Source organism: Nilaparvata lugens, chromosome 1, assembly GCF_014356525.2.
Source record: "Nilaparvata lugens isolate BPH chromosome 1, ASM1435652v1, whole genome shotgun sequence".
NCBI lineage: Eukaryota > Metazoa > Arthropoda > Insecta > Hemiptera > Delphacidae > Nilaparvata > Nilaparvata lugens.
Window position 1 is genome coordinate 80802995 of NC_052504.1, and position 21328 is coordinate 80824322.

Genomic DNA, 21328 nt, shown 5'->3' on the forward strand with positions numbered 1-21328 from the left:
TTTTTATTGTTTTTATTAATCTGTTATTATTTATATGTATGAGTTTTTATGGTAAGCTGTTCAAATTGTAAAAAAAAACTGTATAATTAACAGGAGTGGTACTGTAAAGAGATGCGTCCAAGGTTGAAAGCTATAACTCCTCTCACCTATTGGAACGTCGGGGAGATTTAGTCACTAAGGCTGGTCCAGTCTTCAAGATTTCTGGATTGATCGCCGTATGAAAAAGACGCTCAGTAGATCTACTACATACTTTGGAATGACACTATAGTCCTAAATACAGTGACTCATTGCATTATAAATACATAATATATGGCGATCAATCCAGAAAACATAGTATGTAAGCTACCAGCATCAGTGCTTCAAATTCTCCCACATTTAATTCCAGTTTCAGGCCTTGATCGCACGCAGCTTTACAGTACCAATCTTGTTAATTATAACGTTTCACTGAATCGGGTAATTTAACCAGCTCAGAAATGTGAAAAATGAGAATTATATTATTGTAATAAATTATTGAAGTTATTAGTCATTAAAACCTCGATCATCCTTTTTGAGTAACCTATATAATAACAGAGTCATCACTTTATTATTACATAAATACATCTATTAGTGTTATTACAAAACTTGATATATTTATCAAGAGAGATTATAGAGGGATTTATTACTATAATTTTTGATTGAAATTCCGTTTATGAATTATTTTCTAGTTTTTCTGCTAAACACTCTGTCATTCTACTGTCACTCTACAGTCACTGTTCTATGAACATAACCTCTAGCTACATTTGGACTGTTGTATAATTAGAACTGGAACCGTTTTGGGCGTAAGTTAGCCTGTGGTACTTTTCTGTAATTTGTATAATTCTGAATGATTGAATAAAATAAAAATAAACAGTCGCTTAAGAACTAGTTTGAACAGCACCTCATTGAATATAATAGAATATTTATTTCGGCAAAATACATAAGACAAATGTACGGTAAATTATAATAAATCTAAATGTTTTGGTACAGCCAGCAAAGTCAGACTTGTGCGCTAGCTGATTAGAAATCATCTCTCAATAAATAATGTTGTCTGACTGAGTACTGATGTTGTGTGTTGTCGGTTTTGTGGCAGGCGGGGGTGAGTTTGGCGACGTGTGCCGCGGCAAGCTGAAGCTGGGTTCGTGTGCCGACGGCCGGAAGGAGATCGACGTCGCCATCAAGACGCTGAAGCCCGGCTCGGCCGACAAGGCGCGCAACGACTTCCTCACCGAGGCCTCCATCATGGGCCAGTTCGAGCACCCCAACGTCATCTTCCTGCAGGGTGTCGTCACCAAGAGCAACCCTGTCATGATCATCACCGAGTACATGGAGAACGGATCGCTCGACACCTTTCTCAGGGTCAGTAAACTGATAAATGATTCTTTTCCTATACAAATTGCACAAACGAACTGTAGAATGCATAAATTTTAATTGGACATTTATTTTTTAATGTGTTTTTTGTGTTTTGATTTCTTTTATGTATATTCTATTGTGTTGATTGAAATAAAAATTGATTGAAATTGAATTTGTTATGATGTAAATAGCATAATGCACTTTGAATCTAGAAACTTCATATATATCACTATGGAAAACCATGTAAGTTAGTTCTGAAGAGTCTCCCAATTTTTATTGCCAAATTTGTTTATGTGTTGGAAGTTTTCTAAAAAAAACAGTTGAATAAACCAGTAAAATATTTTAGAGTGTTAATGTCTCAGTATTTGATAAAAATGTAATGCCTCAGTAATCTATTTGATAGCAACTAATAGAAAAAACAGTCAAATTATTACAGTAAATAATTATGTAATGCCTCAATAACCTATTTGATAGCAGCTAATAGAAAAAAAAACAGTCAAATTATTCCAGTAAATAATTTAGAGAGAAAAGCTATTAGGCTAGTGTTTCAAAATTTGATAAATGTAATGCCTCAGTAGACTATTTGATAGCAACTGCAATTTATATAAATTTTGGAGTAGGTTGACAGAGTTATGTTTGGTATTACATTGGGACACCAGCCTGGGTACACCAGAAAGACATCAGTGGTGATCGTGTGGAGGCTAAGCTGGGGACCCAAGTATGTTCAATACAAGTTTGTTGGCCCAAGTATGTTCAATACATAGTCTCAAATATAGCTTTACAACACCTTTAATCTTAATAAGATAAATGGAGACTTGAGTTTCACCTGACCAAGCTTCGACTTTGCCAGATTAAGAAATTTCGACTTTCTCATGCAAGCCATATATGAAAGAATTAAATTAAATACGACATTGAATAATACGTCTTATCATTTTGAATTTATATTATTCAGTCATCTCTGCTTGCATGAGAAGGTAAAATTTCATTATAATATGGCAACACTGACGTGTGTTCAAGTGTAAACTCGAGTCTCAACTTATTTTATTTACGGTAAAAGACTTGTTTATTATGTGTTTCCCTTATTTACCACTGAACAAATTCATAAGAAACACTTGTCAGTGTTTATTAGATATATTAGTCCTATTTATTTTTTACTAGCAGGTAACCCGTGCTCCGCATGGATCTAATTAAAAGCTTTACAAACTGAAATCTTGAAGAATTTAAAATAAGCCTACAACCATATTAATTAATTTATTAATATATTTATTTAATCATTCAGAATTGCACAGCTTACAGAAAAGTACCACAGGCTTACGCCCAAAACGGTTCCAATTCTAATTCATACAACAGTCCAAATGTAGCAAGGTTAAGAGTCATTTCATCATTTTTAAATTGTAAAAAATATTTCTAAATTGAATAAGTCAATTACAAATATTCAGAAAATTCCAAACTTTGAAAAAACTATAAGATTTTGAGACCGAAAAGACTACCTATTATAAATATTCGGTGAATTGAGAATCCATATGCAAAATTTCAAGTTAATCAGTCTCGTAGTATAATGCTTCATTCGTGAATTTCCTGTACTGAACTTGTATAAGTCGATTCTTTTCTTTATTAGGCTATAATATTATAGATATAAGTTTATAGATAAGAACTTCATTTTGTGTGAAAGCATAATAATGTGTGTCGTGTTTGGCAGGCGAACGATGGCAAATTCCAAGTGCTGCAACTGGTGGGTATGCTGCGCGGCATAGCCAGTGGCATGCAGTATCTGTCTGAGATGAACTACGTGCACCGAGACCTGGCGGCACGCAACGTGCTCGTCAACGCGCAGCTCGTCTGCAAAATCGCCGACTTCGGCCTCAGTCGGGAAATAGAAAGCACTACAGATGGTGCCTACACCACCAGGGGTGGCAAGATTCCTGTCAGGTCAGTCAACATGTCACTCATGGTTAAAATTGTATTCGCTATCAAAGGTAGGAGAGATTTGGAAAATTGTTTCAGGCTGTTGAGTGGATCAAGGTTTGGCTGGTTTACGTTGATCGTGCAGAAGTTAACAAGACCGATTCTCATCAGTGAACAAGTACCTATTCCTTACGAGAGCCTCAGATCTGCGAGGTTTCAAATCGTCTAGTTGGTTGAATTGTCTAATTGAGGTTTCAATTGTATGAACATTACCTGAAAGGTTCTGTTTTAGGTTTTAAAGGTACCTAAAAGGAAAGTTTAGGGAGGTTGAGTTTTGCTTTTGAATGACAATATATTGATATTATTTTGAATGTTTTGTTGATAATTCTAGATTACACAAGTGACGAAAAGCTGAAATACTTGCACTTTTGTGATATCGCACATATGAATGACACCCTATTCCTTGCGATATTGGTGCAACATAGCCTAAACGCCTCAAACTCGACTACTAATTCAAGACATGAAACTTAACTATAAAAGATGTATTCTTACAATGGAGGCAAATTGAAGAATGACAACAAATGTTCACAGAATTTATTAGGAAATTCATTAGAATAATATGAACCAAACTAGTTGAAAAAGTCCATATATGCTAAAAATAAGTGAGAGTACCAATAATTGTCAAAGCACTCTGATTTAAATTGAAGCTATGTAAATATCCTCAATTAATATATTTTACAATATAATATTTTTGGTACAGGAAACATTATTGAACTATCATACCTGTTTAAAGCTTTCTTGTTTTTCTCAAATCGAAAACTCCATTGACATTTTGCCATAACCTTTTACATGAGTATATCTTGATATAATAATGATTTCAAAGTACCATTTCGAAACTATACTAGAAAAAGAATGGGCTAAATCTACTCCATAGATAATAGATTTACTGTTACATCAACCAGTCTACAACATATTATATAAGTTTTGGTATTCTTGAAATAACCATTGCTTGAGTGAATGTTGGCTGTTATGTGATTATATTGAATTAATTTATTCATTTATCAAATACTATATTCAAAAATAAATGTTCTAAATCTACTCTTATTACCATTCGCAACTTTACTCACAGAAGAAATGCACTATATCTACACTGTAGATTACGGATTTATTGTTACATTAACCATTACAGGCAAAAATATTGGTAGTCTCAAAAGAATCATTGTTCGAGTAAATCATTTATGATCACAATAACCTGAACATTTGATGTATCAATAAATTTCTGACTTATTAAAGTGTGTGTTTTGTGCAACAGATGGACGGCGCCCGAAGCGATAGCGTTCAGAAAGTTCACATCGGCGTCAGACGTTTGGTCTTTCGGCATCGTCTGCTGGGAGGTGATGAGTTATGGTGAACGCCCCTACTGGAACTGGAGCAACCAGGACGTCATCAAGTCCATCGAAAAGGGATACAGGTGAGATATCATACAGGTCAAGTTGCAAGGATGTAAGTACGGTATTACAAGAGTGGTGTAACCAGTTTCATTGTATTTGCATATTCAAGTTACATATTTTCTTTTTTCTCTAGGGCTACTTTTAAATATAAATTGACATATAAATTTGAGTACCCTTTATTTTAAATTATTTCTTCACATCTTTCGGCTACTAATGCCATTTTCCAGTCATTTCCATTTCGACTACTAATGCCATTTTCAAGTCATTTCCATTTTGACTACTAATGCCATTTTCAAGTCAAAGTGGAAATCACTTGAAAATGGAATTAGTAGCCGAAACATGTCGTAACGAAATAATTTAAAACGTGTACTCAGATTTATATTTTTATTTATATTCAAGTTACATATTATAGTCAGTTCAATGTTACGATGAATTGGAAAAGATCGTTCAAATGTTATGAAAGATTGGGAGGTTATTCAAAAAGCATACAGGCACTACCCAGATATACTGGAAGTTTATTCTAATACCGGACTTGATGTTGAACTAGCCTCAGGGTATACGCGGATAGAAGCCATTCATATAACCTACCTTTTTATAACAGGTTAATAACAATTAAGCTGCGTTTATACGGTACCAAAGTTATTAACAAAATGATTATTTCTCCGTCCTTGTAGATTCTATTAGATTGAGCATATCTTATCATACACATAATGAGCATAATGTGTTTGTCAAGTTCCGTCCAATTTAATAGAATCTATAAGGAAAAATAAACATTTTGTTAATAACTTTGGTGTAAACGCAGCTTAAGATGAAACTATCTGCACATGGTCATTATTTCCAACTGTCGTCAAATAGAAATAGTACCGTATTATTTCAACTCAATTGAATAATTTTTGTTGATAAGGTGTAGCTCCATAATGAATGAAACCCTTGAGTATTGTTAATTCCACTTCTTATTTTGAGCACTGGATTGAAGTTCAAATGGATTTACCAGTCATATATTTATTAGTTCTGTTGAAAATGACAGATTACCATATCGAAGATTATTTATTCAAATGGTATTATAGTTTGATCAATCATTGTTGATTATTGAAAATGACAGAATGATTACAAGATACAATGATTACATGTATTGAATTCAAGAGAAAATCCCTAGTTGTTTGGTGCCTGGGCGGGCGGAGGTAGAAGGAACCCTGACTGCTGTATTATCAATTATAATATTACGGCATGCTGGCTTGTTGATTCTTATAGCTGGTTACAACTCAGCTAGATGATCAAATGTTATTAGTTCAATCTAAGTTATTCTTTGTCACAGTCTATTGACTGGGAAATTTTCAAATTAGTGCTTCACCCATAATATGGTGTGTTGGGGTGACCAAAGTATGATCATCTGATCATATAGCATTTGAACCTCTAAGGGACTATCCAAAATGCTATCTAAATTCAGAAATTGTGTAGTAAGGTTTTTGTAATGGATAGTGCTTCAGTTTTGAAATAATCAGACTTTTGCTGTCTATAAATTTAAGACAAGGTGAGAGAAGGTTAAAGTGCTGCGATCCTGCATGTATTCTTGTGTTTATTCAGTCGATGTTGAGGAAGATTGATATTATTTCAGTCTCTTGTGTTAATGTCGTGACAAGTGGATCTCAGAGGTGGATTAGAATTGCTAGCATAGTAGTGTTTGATACTGTGGAAGAGGTGAATCGGTCCAGGGATCAAGTTATGAGTTAATTGAATTATTGTATTAAGAAGGGTTTAACAAATAGTGAATAGTCTAATGTACATGGGAACTCTTCAATGAAAAGTTAATTCTTCTAAAATAAACTGTCTCAAATGTTGAACTATTTTGTATTTGTTCAGGTTACCGGCGCCCATGGACTGTCCAGAAGCGATCTATCAGCTGATGTTGGACAGCTGGCAGAAGGAGAGGACACATCGGCCTAGCTTCGCCTCAATTGTCAAAACTCTCGACAAACTGATTCGGTGTCCGGACACGCTCAGGAAAATCGCCCAGAACAGGTGCGTTACAGTTCATAATGCTACCGCTAGGTGCTACTAATATAAAGGACCTAGATCAAAGTCTATAGACCTTGATGTAGGTTGTAAAAAAGATACAGTCGCTCTTTTCACAGTATCTTTCTGAAAATATCAATTTTAAATCTATTCAATACGGTAATTCATTTCATACCAAAACAGAACAAAATTAACTCATTCTAAATTTGATAAATGACTATAAAATTGTCAAAACCAAAGATTTCATTAAAAGTAGAAAGACTGGTTTCGGTTGTTACACCATTATCAATCTCTGGTAAACTAAAACTAAATACATAAGCAGCAGAATTTATACCAGTAGCCGAGTACGATTAACTCATTCTCTAATGAGTGTTTTCCTAGTCTCCCTATATGTGTGAAATATGGATTAAATTCTCAATAATCCTCCTTGGTAGGTAATTGAAAAACCAGATGAGAAATGTGTTTTATAATTTACTATAAAAAAATTAAACTCTAATCAATTTTTCTTCTCTACTGTTTAGTATTTTTTTGAAGTTGAAATTTTAGGCTTACAACATGAAAAACTTGAAAACAAACTGATAAAATTGGTCTTTAAACGATAAAAATCATATGCCTTGGAAAGATAAAATGTATTACAATATTAAATATTAGAAATATCAAATATAGAAAGATACAATCTCAAATATTATGCAATGGGAAATATAGTTATTTGTAGGTACGACTTGTGAAGAATTTTTTATTAATATTTTTAATTATGTTTTTTTCTTATTTTATTCATTCGTGATCCAATTTGATGATTACAGTTGCTGGTCAGTTAACTACCTATAAATTCCAATTAAATAACTTTCTATAAATTAATTCCATAACTCAGCTTGCTTGATAAAAAATAATTCAGCTTCAAATGGTTGGTGCTGGATATTCTAAAAAGTTTTTGCTCTTTATCTGTTGAAACCATTCACGCAATATTTAGTTCACTGGAAAACTAATAAAGCTTTAACTTCGCTTCCCAATGATTCATAATTTTATCTCTCTTAAAATTTATCTTGTACTTCGAATTTAAGATTTTAATTTTTTGAAGCTCATACTAGCTTTTCATTTTTCTGTTATATTTTGCAATAAAACAAATCTTTATAACCTAATTGCTATTGAAATAGGTAGATCTGTTCTCTACAAAAATGCATGAAAATTTCTAGTTCGTGCTATGATAATAGAAGTGATATCATTTTTTTGTTTCTTTCATGGCTGCACATATTTCCTTTCATTTCAATTAAAATAATCCTATTCATGCTGATGTCTTGGAATAATGCTGTATTCCTTATTTTTGATTATTGTAAAACCTTGATCATGAATGTGCTTTTGTTATTCGTGTGCCTATCACACATTTCAAAAATATTAATTTATGTATTTTAAAAATATATATTAACTCTCTTTTCTATCAAAACTGGTTCTTATGCCTGCTAATTTCTTAGTGCTATCAATTTTTTTCTCTCAAGCACACTTTAAAAACTAATTTTTAATCCTTATTCTTGAATATATTTTTAACGCTTTTTATTTGTTTAAAAACTGAATTTATGCCTTTTACTATTGTGTTGTTTGAATCTGTGGCTGCTGACTGCTAGCTAGCTTCTATTGATTATTTATTTCTATAATTTTATTTTGTTTTGTTGTTTGCTGTGGAACAGACGTCCACCACCTCTAAATCCCTACTATTACCCGGTGGCGTTTTCCGCTCCCAATTGGGTATCATTTCAACATGAATGAATCAAAGAATGAATTATTCACCGTGGTGCTGGGACTCGATGAATGAATGAATTTACAATGTACATATACGTAACCACCACAATACAAATATAAAAGCTTGGCAATGGTCTCACTTACACTAAAAGGTACGCAATAGATTTTCTATCTGTAGAATGCCAAACAACATTTACTAATTTCATCCACTCATTCATGCATTTTCTAAATTCATCCATCCATTCATCCATTTCATCAACATTTCTTCTCGCTCTGTTTGCCGCTAAACACCTTGTGTCATTGGAATCGTAAAAACAGTTAAAATAGATTTAGACTCAGATTCTGTAAATAGAGATTCAGAAAGTATTCTAGAATGGAGTGTGTTTATAATATGAGTCCTATACCTGTACTGTTTCCCCAACATCCAATAGAGACATAATTGCAAAACCGGTTATAATTGAAATTAGTTTGATAACTTTTCGATGAAAATATCTATCAAGTTATTTTGCTATAGCTCCACATCCTCATCAGGCCCTTTCAACCTGTTATAGTTATTTGTGCCCTTGTATGTAGCTTCTTATTTCCTTTGTAGTTTTGAAATAGGGTAGAAAGGTAGTTGCTGTAGGCTATAGGTGAGATGATTCAGACTCGTTTACGTAATAACCAATAGTTTAGGACTCTTTATCAAATAATAAGCATACTAGAGTAAATTGAATTTCAATCTTCAATGTAATCAATCCATGTTATTGCTGGTACAAATTGTAGTGAATAGCAGAATAGTCCCGAAGAATAAAAAAATGTAGAATACATCGATTAACCTGATCCTTTGATTAGCTTTTCTAGAATAAATTTACAATAGGTTTCTTTATTATCATTGTGAATAGTGTTTTAATGGAACATAAATTTTTGATATTATATTTATAATCACAAACAATAGCTTGAATCTAAGTAGGCCTAATAAGATTATTTATGTATGATAGAAAAATGTATGAATAAGCTGTGAATGTGTGAGCTAAGACAGAAACGAATATTAAAAAGATACTTTATAATACTTCAAAAGATACTTTATTACTTTTCTCTCATAGAACACTGCCGATGCAATACTGAAACAGTGCATTGTATTTCCAAAGTTCCATTGTTTTATTGACCTTATAATGAAATAAAGAACATAGTGAATCAAGATGGACATCAGCGTGCATTGACATAATTACTAAAAAATAAAGTGATTCTCAAAATTCTTATTTTCTGAATAGCAATCAAAATTAGGATCTGCTTCTACTCTGACAATTTCGATACAATCTCCTGATATTCATCCCAAGAAAGTAATCCATTTTATCATATAAATTGATGAAAAATGTTTTATTTCCTGATATCACCTCTTGATGAACATTCTTCAAAGAAATCCGCTCACTTCTAGTATTCGAATTCCTCATAATGTTTCATAATTATTTATTTTGTAATTCTAATTCTAATATCGCCAAAATCTTGCATGCATCAATCATACTTGCATGATTTTTCTGATGATACTCTGATTTTTTGAAAACTAATTTCTATAGTGAAGACTTTTCTGCAGGTGATGGTAGTATGATCGAACCCAAATTTGGTATTTTAAAATCGAACCAACTGAAAAATACGTGATAAATTTTACCTTGTTCTATAGAGTAATAGTTGAATTTCGAATTATAAAATTCGGTTTTTCATTTTAATATGATTATTTTGCATCCTTTTAAGTTCTTGGTAGTTAGGTATTCCAGGAGTTGCAAATTTATTTGCCATTTTCTTTAAAAAAAATTCAATAATCCTTTAAACATCAATATTATTCAATAATTAAAAATTCAGCAATCTTTTAAACATTGGCATATGATTATTATATAATAAACATTTTAACCGGTACTGGTATTCTATTTTCCAAATTGGATCATATTTTTATTTGCCTGATTAGTCTTGAAATATTTCGAAATTAAATCAATATTATAATTCTTATGTCAGTTACCAGGTATTACTACAGTTACTATATAACTGGTTATTTAGTTACTGTAGGTATCACTAACTAGCCCTCGTAAAGTCAACAATGTACATTTGACCTTATGACCTTGACGGGAATATTCGCTCTACATTATCTCAATCTTGTATCTCAACCCTAAGTAAAGATTGCATTATATTTCAACATCACTAATCAATTCTGGTGTAATGTTCGCATGTTTTCTTAACAAATATAGTCACAGCTCAACCTCATCCTTGGTTCTCAATCACAGAGTAACAGAGTAAGGAATAGCTTGCAACATTTCAACAATTGAAGGTCGGTCATGAGAGGGAGTGAGAAGGAGCGTCACCAGCATAAACACCCAGGATAAACACACTGCTAACAACTGCTACCTATCGTACCCTTATTATATTTTATATCAAACACGCCTACTTATAAATTAAATCAATGAAGAATATTTTTATCCGAGGTGAATTACTTGGAGCCGATGACTCCTTCGACCAACTAACACACATTTTCAAATTTCCAGTTTTTCTATAAGGATACCAGAAGTTGAGGTGCGTCTTAATATGTTGATGTTTATGCTTTCAACAATCAATCACTTCAAATAAGTATGATTTTTATATTGAGATTTTTATTTGCTCTCTAAAGTATTTAAAATCTCAAATTCCAATTTTTCTATGAAGGAATAAGCATATGCTTGACTTTTTTGGGGAAAGAATATTTTTGACAACCAAAGTTTTGTATCACAATGCGTAATACATGTAATACATCATTCAGCTTCAAATCATCAGTTTATTTAGAAATTTTCGTTTCCATCAATATTGATGCCAACCTAAATCAATTGCACCTTATCAAATGGATGTCTTTTTCTAGAATTCTGATATCCGGAAAGTAGTAATTTGATCAAAAAGATGGGTAACTAAGACCACTAACACTGAACTGAACTTTATCCTTCCACAAACCCTTGCTACCAGTTTAGAATTCACCTACAAAATTTGATTCCATAACTCATCTGTCAACCCTTTCCAAACACAAGGGTAAAATTCTGTTCAGGCGTGACCAATATATGATCACTGAATAGGTGGACTGTAAAAAAGTGTTTTATTTTTTTTTGGCTTTCAAGTGTTTCACATATTATAAAACTACATTCTAAACATTGAGATATGAAACGATAGGTCTATATTACCTCTTGACTTATTTCAGTATACAAACTACTGTCACCTCTGGACCGGACTTGGGACATAAAATGTGGTCATAATCATAAGGATAAATAATTGGGCAAAGTAACTTCACAACTGGTCATCACTCCCTCTCACGGCTAATCTTCAGTGAAGCATATATTATTTTTGTGATAGAATGAAATAAACATTATTCCTAAGTAGAATGAAATAAACATTATTCCCAAGTACCCTTTAGAAATGTTTTATTCATTTACCACAACATATTTCAACTACTCATAGCCATTTTTAAGTGGTGATTATAAGAGAACTGGATAAGGAACCTATCGAAAAAACGTATGCAAAAAATTGGAAAAGCCATGAAATAAAAATGCTATGAAACAATGAAGAATATCATGTCGTATCTACCACTTTATTGTAATTACCACTTGAAATGGCTATGAGTTGTCATAGAGGAAAAATAGCAGAAGAAGATATCCTATGGTGTAGGGCGTGTATGTTCCAAATTCCACTGTTAACTCAAGCCAAATAATCCTAGTAGTTCTTTATCGTAGAACTACGTGTGACGTTTGTAGTCCCTCATACTGTGCCATTTTTACACTCTCATCCGGTCAAAATAGTAATAATAGACAGTAGTCGACAGTAATCGGTTTGAACTTGGAAAAAATCGGCTTGAAATTTGGAACATAAAAGACCTATACCCTGAGATATCTTCTTATGCTATCTTTTCTCTATAGAATAGTTGAAACATGTTGTCTTTCAAAGGAGATGATAAGCCGTCGGTCCCGTCTATCTGAAAAGTAGTCGTCATCTCTCATCATCATCCCTCTCACTTATCACGCACAAGCCTAAGAGCTTATGTGGGCATCACCCTTAGTATTATTTTTATTATTATGTTGTGGTAAATGAATGAAACATTTCAAAAGAGTAGTTTTTATTAAAAATTCTATCAATTGCAGTAGTCCTGTATAATGAAAAGTGCTTTGTGTTGTAGTTACGCAAATAAATGCCTGTTACTTCAGCAAAGTGAGATGCGTGTTTTGTGGTTGCAGGAACGCGAACCCCCTGGCGCCTGACGCACCCGACATGACGCAATTCGTGTCGGTCTCCGATTGGCTGAGCTCGATCAAGATGGCGCGCTACCTGGAGAACTTCGAGCGGGCCGGCATCACGGGCATGAAGGACGTGGTGCGGCTCAACGTGCAGGAGCTCACAAACCTCGGCATCACGCTCGTCGGCCACCAGAAGAAGATCATGAACAGTGTGCAGGCGATGCGGGCCCAGATCTCCGCAAACCTCTCCGAAGGGTTCCTAGTTTAGTTTTAGATCCACACCGAACACGTGAGTGAAAATGCCAGTGCAGGTGGTGTTAGAACATGTTGAACTTGGTGTATAGAAAGTTTTGGTCAGGTTACATGATTGAGTTGTTGGATCATGTAGGCCTACAGGGATGAGTGAAAAGGTTGGGTTGACTCCATGACGGAAAACAAGGCAATAAAACTGTTGTAGTGTCTGTGAAAGCAAGGTCAAGCTACGTGATTGAGAAATATATAATGTTCATGGATCATCGATCAATGAATTGTACATCAATTTCTCCATCAAGTTACGTGATGGAGGAATATATGAAATTCGTGGATCATCGAAGAATTAGGTTAGAATGGGGTGATCATGGATTCAGTCGAATGGGTGATGAGGTTAGTTTAAATTCATGACAAAAATGAGCAAATATTGTTATTGAGTTCAAAATGCGAGTTCGATAGTATTTAAAGACAATTGAAATAAAACAAGTGATCAAACATGTTGAGATTTCTTCTTCAGATCGTTTGCAAGGTTGATTAGCTTGCGATGAGCCACATCTATAATGAATAGAATGATATGTCTTTGACCTATTCATTTACAACTTTTTAATCGAACAAAGCATGAGATTGCATTATTTTACAATAAATGACTGTTCAATTAGAATTGTCCAATAGAGTTATCTACAGAAAACTACCAATTACCATGCGCAATGAGTTACAGTCATTGTTTTGCACAATATTAGTGCAAAAACCTCATAACTTTTGTGCCAATATCACAATAACTCAGCAATGGTACAAGTCCAACCTCAAATTAGTCAATGAAAGTTAAGATTTTTTATAATATACTGATGTAATCTTTTGTGTTTTTTCTCATAAATTCCATGATTTTATCACTAAAACAGAGTTGAAATTTATAAATGTAAGTTCAGTCTTCATTTCCACATCGGAGCTGTAGTTACTCATTGAGAAGGCCATTAATTTTTACTAAAATAATCACTGTTCTACAATGATTGCAGTTTGGTGTTGATGATTTTTCCAGCAACTCGATCACTGTTTTACATCTAAACCTTTCTACAGAATGATAATTTTCCATCAACATTCCATTAGTCTAAGTTTTGTTGTTCCAGTGACTGGAAGCAGTGAGGTGACCTCACATTTACTTCACCAACTGAAACAGTAACGCGTAATCTAGAAATGTGAATGTTTATATTTTTCTAAATGCTACCATAACGATACTAATAGTAATTATTATGATAATATCGTAACAATAATCGAATAATGTTATATTATTGTAAAATAGCTTTTTCTATTGAACAGTGATACAAGCTATGTGTATATTGAATGCAGGTATATATAGTTATAGGTTTAATTTCTTTTGCTGAACTTGTAACTGTATTTTGTATATCATGGACGCTGTATTCGAATTATATTTGTGCTTTGTGTGCAATGTTGGATGGGTTATATAAATAGAAGTCCTGTAAAGTTGAGCAGAGGCGTTGCATATTGTAACTTGATACTACATGGGGAAAATTATCATAATATCAATTATTTTTTAAACATGTGGAAAACAATCTCCTACAAGGAGATGTTTGAAAATGTCAGAAACTATCCCCTTGCTTTTCAACCCAAAGTGTCACTTGTAAAACATTTTCTTTAATATGAAGACATCTAATAGCTTGATATGCCACAGTAAAATTGGATAGATAATTTGAAAAAATACCTATATTATTAGATCACTATTTTCTTCTTTCAAAATTCCATGTGAAGCATACCAACTACCCCCAAATCAGTATTGTTCTACTACCTATCAGTTGTATCTTGATTTATTATAAATCAGAGATAAAATCTTGATCGACGTTTGTAGAACTGATTGTAACATTTTTCGTGTTATTATGTGTAAATGTGCGCTGAGCTCAATGAAGGACATTATGCTTATTTCAGAGAAATTTAGATTCTTGTCAGGGATATTACTTTGGCAGCAGGAAAAATTTTAATAATTTCACCCATTATCAAATAACCCCAACATGAAAATATAAGTTGGGTGACATATTTTTTAATACCTGTGATAAAGTGAAACAACAAATTTTTTGTAATGGAGTCTTGTTGTTTTTTATTATATAAACTTAGATTAAGAGTATTTTGTAAATAAATAGTCTCCCTCCATGAATAACATAGATTAATTACTATTCGAGAAATATCTGTGTGTTTTTGAACGTTTGAAATTTGAAGAATGCTTCAGAAACTATGCAAAACATTTTCTGTGTGATTCCATTCAAGCTGTTCAAGCTTTCTTGATATTTTCTAATCTAGGAAACTATGTAAACACACTGAAAGCCATTGAATTGAAGTGATATATTATTATACAAATGAGAAAAGCAATCACCAAGCATTATTTGTAAACAATTGTTTACTGTGATAAAGTTTTCTTTGTATTTTCTCCCAAAAATATTGATGAATTTGAAAGTAATTGGTCCAGTTTTGTCATTCTCAATATTGTGCAATTGATTGACTCATGTAAATATTGTAATCTGATATGTAAATTTTAAATTAATAGAAGATAAACTGATCAGAATATAAAACAATTGTTTGCAATTACGCATGATGTAGTTATACTGAATGTATAATGACATTATGTGAACGATCTGAATTCTATTTTAAAAGTAAGACCGCATCTTATTACATGAAATTAATATTTGTGTGGAATTTAATAGTGCGTTATCCAACTCATTGCAAATTCAATTAAATATTTTAAGAGTTTTGTGAACAAGATTGTTCATCCTATTCACTTGAAATGAAGCAATAATTATTATTAAAAGTGTAAAAAGTATAATAATATTGAAATACTGTGTTGATATTAATTAAAATCAGTTTCTGTAATATTAAACCTCAATTTCATAATATATGTTCTGCAAATTTGGAATTGAAATGAACGATATCATGAATTGATATCAATTTCTTTGGAGAATTACGATTTGTGATTGAATATTGTTTTATATCATCAATGCAGAATACTTCGAATTTCAGTTGTGCTCATTCTGGAAACAGAGTTTGAAAAATGGAAGTTGACAAATACCGTTATGAAAGCATCTGAATTTAGTAATAGTAACTTAATGGAATTATTAATTTGTACTATATTTTGAAATTTGTATATTTTGTATATTTCCTTATAGGTATATTTGATAAACAAGTTATTATTAGGATGGATTGGAAATCAAGTAAAAAACTTATATGAGAAAGAGCTATTGCAATAAGCATAAATCTTCCAGTGGTCAAAGTTGTGTAATTTTGCGATATGATTCTGTACCATCATTCCTATTTATTGAAAACTGAGAATTTAATTGTAGATTATAAAAACCATGAGTTGAACTATGAAGGTCGAATAATACTCTAGTTGAAGTATAAAAATACTTTCTTATGATCTAAATTTTTCAAAATTAGATTTTACTTCTTGAAGAAGTTTTAATTCACTTTTCCTATGTTCTTGTGATTAAATCACCTGAAATTGGTCTTGTCTACTAGAGTTTGGTATGAATTCAATGATTTAATTCAATTTTTCATACATATCGAAGTCTTTTTTGTTTAATGAAAGCCTTCTATTAGAAATGTTATTCAACTACTTTCATTTGATTCTATTGTTTTTGAATAGTTTAATTATAAATAATATATATCATGTTTTACAATTGAAGAGACAGAGGAGACGTACAGTTTTATTGGGTCATAAAAGTACATTTTTGAAAAGTAGCCGATACTTTATGATTATCTGCAAATAAATTTGTAATACTGTATCAGTTAAATATGTATTATAAATCTTGAATTTTTTCAGTTCTACTTATTCTGTTTTAAGATTTTGCAATCACTTTTTTGTCTTCATAGAAATTTCATATGCGTGGCATTTTTGATAGCCTGTTTAAAAACGCTGTCAGAATAACTTTCGACATCAATGTCTATAAACTCTTTAAAAAATATTATTAGATTGGTGTATTTGCTATTGATCTGTATAACATGATCAATACTATACATTTAAGCATTTAAGGAAACATTTGTGAATTCATTCAGATTATTTGATATAACTGGATTCAAATACCTGTAACGTATTTCTCATGTAACAGCCATGTCGGAAAATATCACTGGTAATAGTTCAGACTGATTTGATAAAATAATTCATCAAACAATAAATTATTTTTTACCAATCAGCATCCAAATTCTTGAATGCTGAAGGAATGCTCTCACGAAGATTGCTGCTCTATCGAGTAAGCATGCATTAGTTGAGAATAAAAATAATTGTTTTTTCTTGTATGAACAATATTGTGAATAACTGCCATTTTATTTATTTTTATTTTTAAAATTATCATAATTCTAGCTAATCAATTATTGTAATTATTATTGATCTTGTAAATGTTTTAAGATGTAAATTTATATAATTCGCCCGTACGCTCTTTTGTTACATTTACATTTTCAAATTTAGATGAATAAAGTACTGAAATTATTTCTTTCTAATTAGTTGCCGTGTTATTATTTTGCATAATCCGGTGCACTTATATCTAAAAGTACACTCCTAATGAATACTATTTTCGTGTAAAATTGTTCTGTTGGTTGGAAGTTATTTCAATTCTTCAGAACGCAGTGATTTCTTGTTATTTGGAATGGATAAGTAAGGGAGAAAAATAGTCTTTCGTTTTTGTTCATCAGTGCATTAATTATAAACACAGCTATATGTAGTTGGATGCCCCGGCCTGAGGGAAATAGCAAAGTTGCAAAGTCGTATATTGAGACGCCACACGACGTGACATGACGTAGCTCAGACAATGTACTAGTAGTACAATGTACATCTAGTACCTAGAATACCTGCTAGTTACACACACAGATCGATTTTTTGACGTCCTCATAAATTCTATTCAACACATGATGTCAAAACAGATTATGTTTGTCAAGTACCATTCGATCTAATAGAATTTATAAAAACGGCAAAAAATCTGAACTTCCAAAAATTGATGCGTGTGTAAACTGGCTTTACTTCTATAGTGAGGTCCACATTATAATGGCAATGCACGATTGACAATACTGTTGCTGTCCTTTTCTATCATACAACAAAACAGATAGCACTATTTCTCTCTCGTTTTGTAATGTTGTCTATTTGCCAGAATATTTCATATTTACTTTTGACAGTGACTGTACAAAACTGAACAAACAATTCTCAACCGCCATTTTTTTTTCTTCATTCTATCAAAATACTTGAGTACACAAGTCGTATAATTAATTTAAAATGTATTTTTGAAATAATGAAATAATTTTTAAACATTACCTTATGAGAAACACAAATTAAAATATTTGAAATGACATTTCAAAAGTTGATAACTAACCATTCTAGACTTCATCCATGCTTAATTTAGCCTACCCGTATAGGTTAGACCTACTCGTACCGGTATAATTAATATTGAAAAGTTATTTCAGGATTAATCCATTAAAATTACTTATTTTTAAATAGGATTTCTATTTTTTTATTATTTTTTAAGGAAGTTGGAATAGAATACCTACCAAATAACTCAATTTCTGTTGTTTTGAAATTCAGATTGTTGTATCACAGCTTTTTAAATTAGCCGCCATTTCAGGTTTGTATAAAAATAAAAATTGGATCTCAGTCATGAAAGCAAATTTTTGAATCAAATTATGAAAAAATATATTTTCTTGATCAATTTGACATTAAATTTATTATTTTATCAAGGAAATGATAATTATTATTAGAATAAATTTAATGGGATGAATTGAGTAACAGCTGTGTAAAGTCAGTGGCAAAATGGAGAGACTTGACAACGTTTGTCTCCTATCTTTCTTCACTGCCTTTAACGTGTAACGTGAACCTCACTATACACTGGAATCTCCGGCCCACACTCTAAACACTAGTACGATCCAACTCTTCTGGAGGTGGAAAACCTTCTCTAGTCCAGTCTAGTAATACCACTTTCTATGTGACAGCACTGAGGAAAGAAAGCACAGTATTTATTCTTGAAACATATTCTTCTTTTTTCTGTGTTAAGAGCGTCCTCAGAGGCCCACAGAACCAGTGATGAGCCACATCCTCTATTTTTATGGAAAATTTAAACTTGAAATAACCATTGAGTCTATGATTAATTTAATTCACTGAATAAATTCATTTTTGTCATACTTACTCAATTGCAGCTGTTTCCCATGCATTAAATCAAGCCGGTAAACAGCTGTTTGCAGAACACGAAAACATGTGATTTTCATTACAGCATACTATACTGTAAAGAGATCATATGTTCTCTTTACAGTCGAGTATGTTGGGACTCTACTGAGTCCTAATAACATCTGAGTAATTAATATACTAGCTCAAATAAATTAAATAACTCATTCAAGGAGTTTGAAGTTATAAGAACTCATCTGAAATCTTATGATTTAGGCCTTTATTATGTTATTTGAGCTGCTATGAACTAAGCGCTACGGGCTAGGTCATGTTTATAGAATGCAGTGGCTCGAGCATCAGCAGGTAAATGGTTTCTGTTCCTCAGCAATATATTATTCTTTCTCAGATACGTATGACAAAAAATATTGTACGTAACTTGTACGGTAACGTATTTACCGCATTCGTATGATAATTCTGCCCTCAACTACGTTTCGGGCAGAAACAATCATACTTATGCGGTAAATTATCGTTACCGGACTTGTTACGTAAAGTACTATTACACCATCAGCAAAAAATAAGAATTATTATTACCTGCTATTGTTTCCGAAGCACCGAGTACTGTGGTTCCAGACCATGAAGAAGTGATTTTCAGCTTTCAACTGGCTGTTGGGAGTAGGCCCACTGGCCTCAATCAAATACTTTTCCAACGGAAAACCGCTAGGATGGCGCTTTCTAATTCATTTTTATTTTGAAAAACCACATCCCAATTGATTTCAAATTACTATTTTCTCATTGAATCCTAATTCTTTCCGATGAAAGATAATTCCAAACTTGATGGTTGGATCTATTTATGCCTAGATGATAACTTCCAGGTAATATAAGGGTATGGTCACATTGAACTCGTACAAGTGTAAGCTTGGTTATGCAACAGTAACTATTAAACCATATTGGTTATATTACTAATGTTAATATCGGGGCACCGAGCTCGTTATTTTTATTTATTGACAAACATAACACAATGCTCTAAAATGATCGTGTTTATCTTTTACAGCTGGCTAGCTATACGTCTGCTTATGAATTTCGGGGATGCGATTTTGATTTTCCACAGAATCACTGGCTCACTTTTTACTATCCACAGACGACGAAAGTCTCAGCTGTTTCAGCCAAGGATGAATTATCCTTTTAATGTCGTTCAGCGAGTTTTCCCCAAGGATGAGACCTAGTGCAATGGAATTTTTATATCATAAGCCTACTATGTTCCAAATTTCGTGAAAATCGTTAGAGCCGTTTTCGAGACCCGTTGAACATAAATAACCAGATATACAGATATTACTCGCTTAATATAATAGGATAGCATTAGTAATGTAACCATATATTGGTTAGTTACTGTAGGTTATGCCTGACCAAGCGTGCAGAGAAGAAAAAATGTGATGTTAGATTATGCTGCTGAAATGATAATGCACATTTACAAAACCGAAACGTTTTATTGAAAAATATAAAGTCGATAGAAAATATAATGATAGTATTGATTGTTGGTGACGACTAGGGTGGGCTGGGGGTGGGAGGGGTGAGCCTGGCCTGAACGCTGTCCAGTGAAACGTGGAGTTTGCTGCTGCATGAGCGCTGCTTCAACTGCTGCAGCTGCTGCTGCTGTTGTCTCTTTCTGTTGTGATGCGGCTGATGCTCGTGTGGCAATGGTGATGATGATGATGATGACGATGCTGCCTCCTTACTCACACTAGGCAAACACAACATATTAGTTAGGGACTTCAAATTATATAAGGTGAAATTTCAGAATAATTTATTGAATATATGACAATATTCTATGTAAAAATTAAAAATCCAAGTAGCCTACACTTTTTGAAAAAATCTATTTTTTTAAATAATATATAAACTAAATAAAATAATGTTTTTAAAAAGGGTGGGCTCACTTTCATTTTCAATTTTTACATGAAAATCAGAAGCCCTAACCAAATTATTCAACAATATTCCTTCCATTATATTCCGTTAATGAATTTTCCTCACAATTAATCAAGGTAATACAGAGTATTATAAATATGAGACTGGTAACATCCTCAATCCTTTCTAAACAGTCACACATTCGAAAATAAGATATAATATTCGAACTAGTCTAATTTGAGAACTCAAAATTTCACATGTGTTATGGGAATAATTTTGAACCATGGAAAAGCTCTGAACAAAATGCTGGTATTAATCTCGTGAATACTATCTACCAGTGGCGGCGCTTGACC

At 32.5% G+C, this 21328-nt stretch overlaps 2 protein-coding genes across 5 annotated transcripts in view; one reads left to right on the forward strand and one right to left on the reverse strand.

Moving 5' to 3' along the window:
* LOC111055656 (ephrin type-B receptor 1-B) overlaps positions 1–17434 on the forward strand; it is a 318970-nt gene extending 301536 nt beyond the window's left edge. For 3 of the 4 annotated variants that reach the window (XM_039444682.1, XM_039444678.1, XM_039444687.1), the window contains 5 exons: positions 1109–1374; positions 3068–3297; positions 4586–4744; positions 6585–6743; positions 12689–17434. In XM_039444682.1, coding sequence (XP_039300616.1) covers positions 1109–1374; positions 3068–3297; positions 4586–4744; positions 6585–6743; positions 12689–12956 — 1082 coding nt within the window. In that variant the 3' untranslated portion in view covers positions 12957–17434. Of the gene's footprint in view, positions 1–1108; positions 1375–3067; positions 3298–4585; positions 4745–6584; positions 6744–8419; positions 8624–12688 lie in introns of all 4 variants that reach the window. The other variant, XR_005573871.1, reaches the window with a different exon arrangement.
* A 3105-nt stretch (positions 17435–20539) lies between these two features.
* The window catches only part of LOC111055572 (serine/threonine-protein kinase 32A), a 63385-nt gene continuing 62596 nt past the window's right edge, over positions 20540–21328 (reverse strand). Inside the window, 1 exon segment of the mRNA XM_039444697.1 lies at positions 20540–20814. Coding sequence (XP_039300631.1) covers positions 20619–20814 — 196 coding nt within the window. The 3' untranslated portion in view covers positions 20540–20618.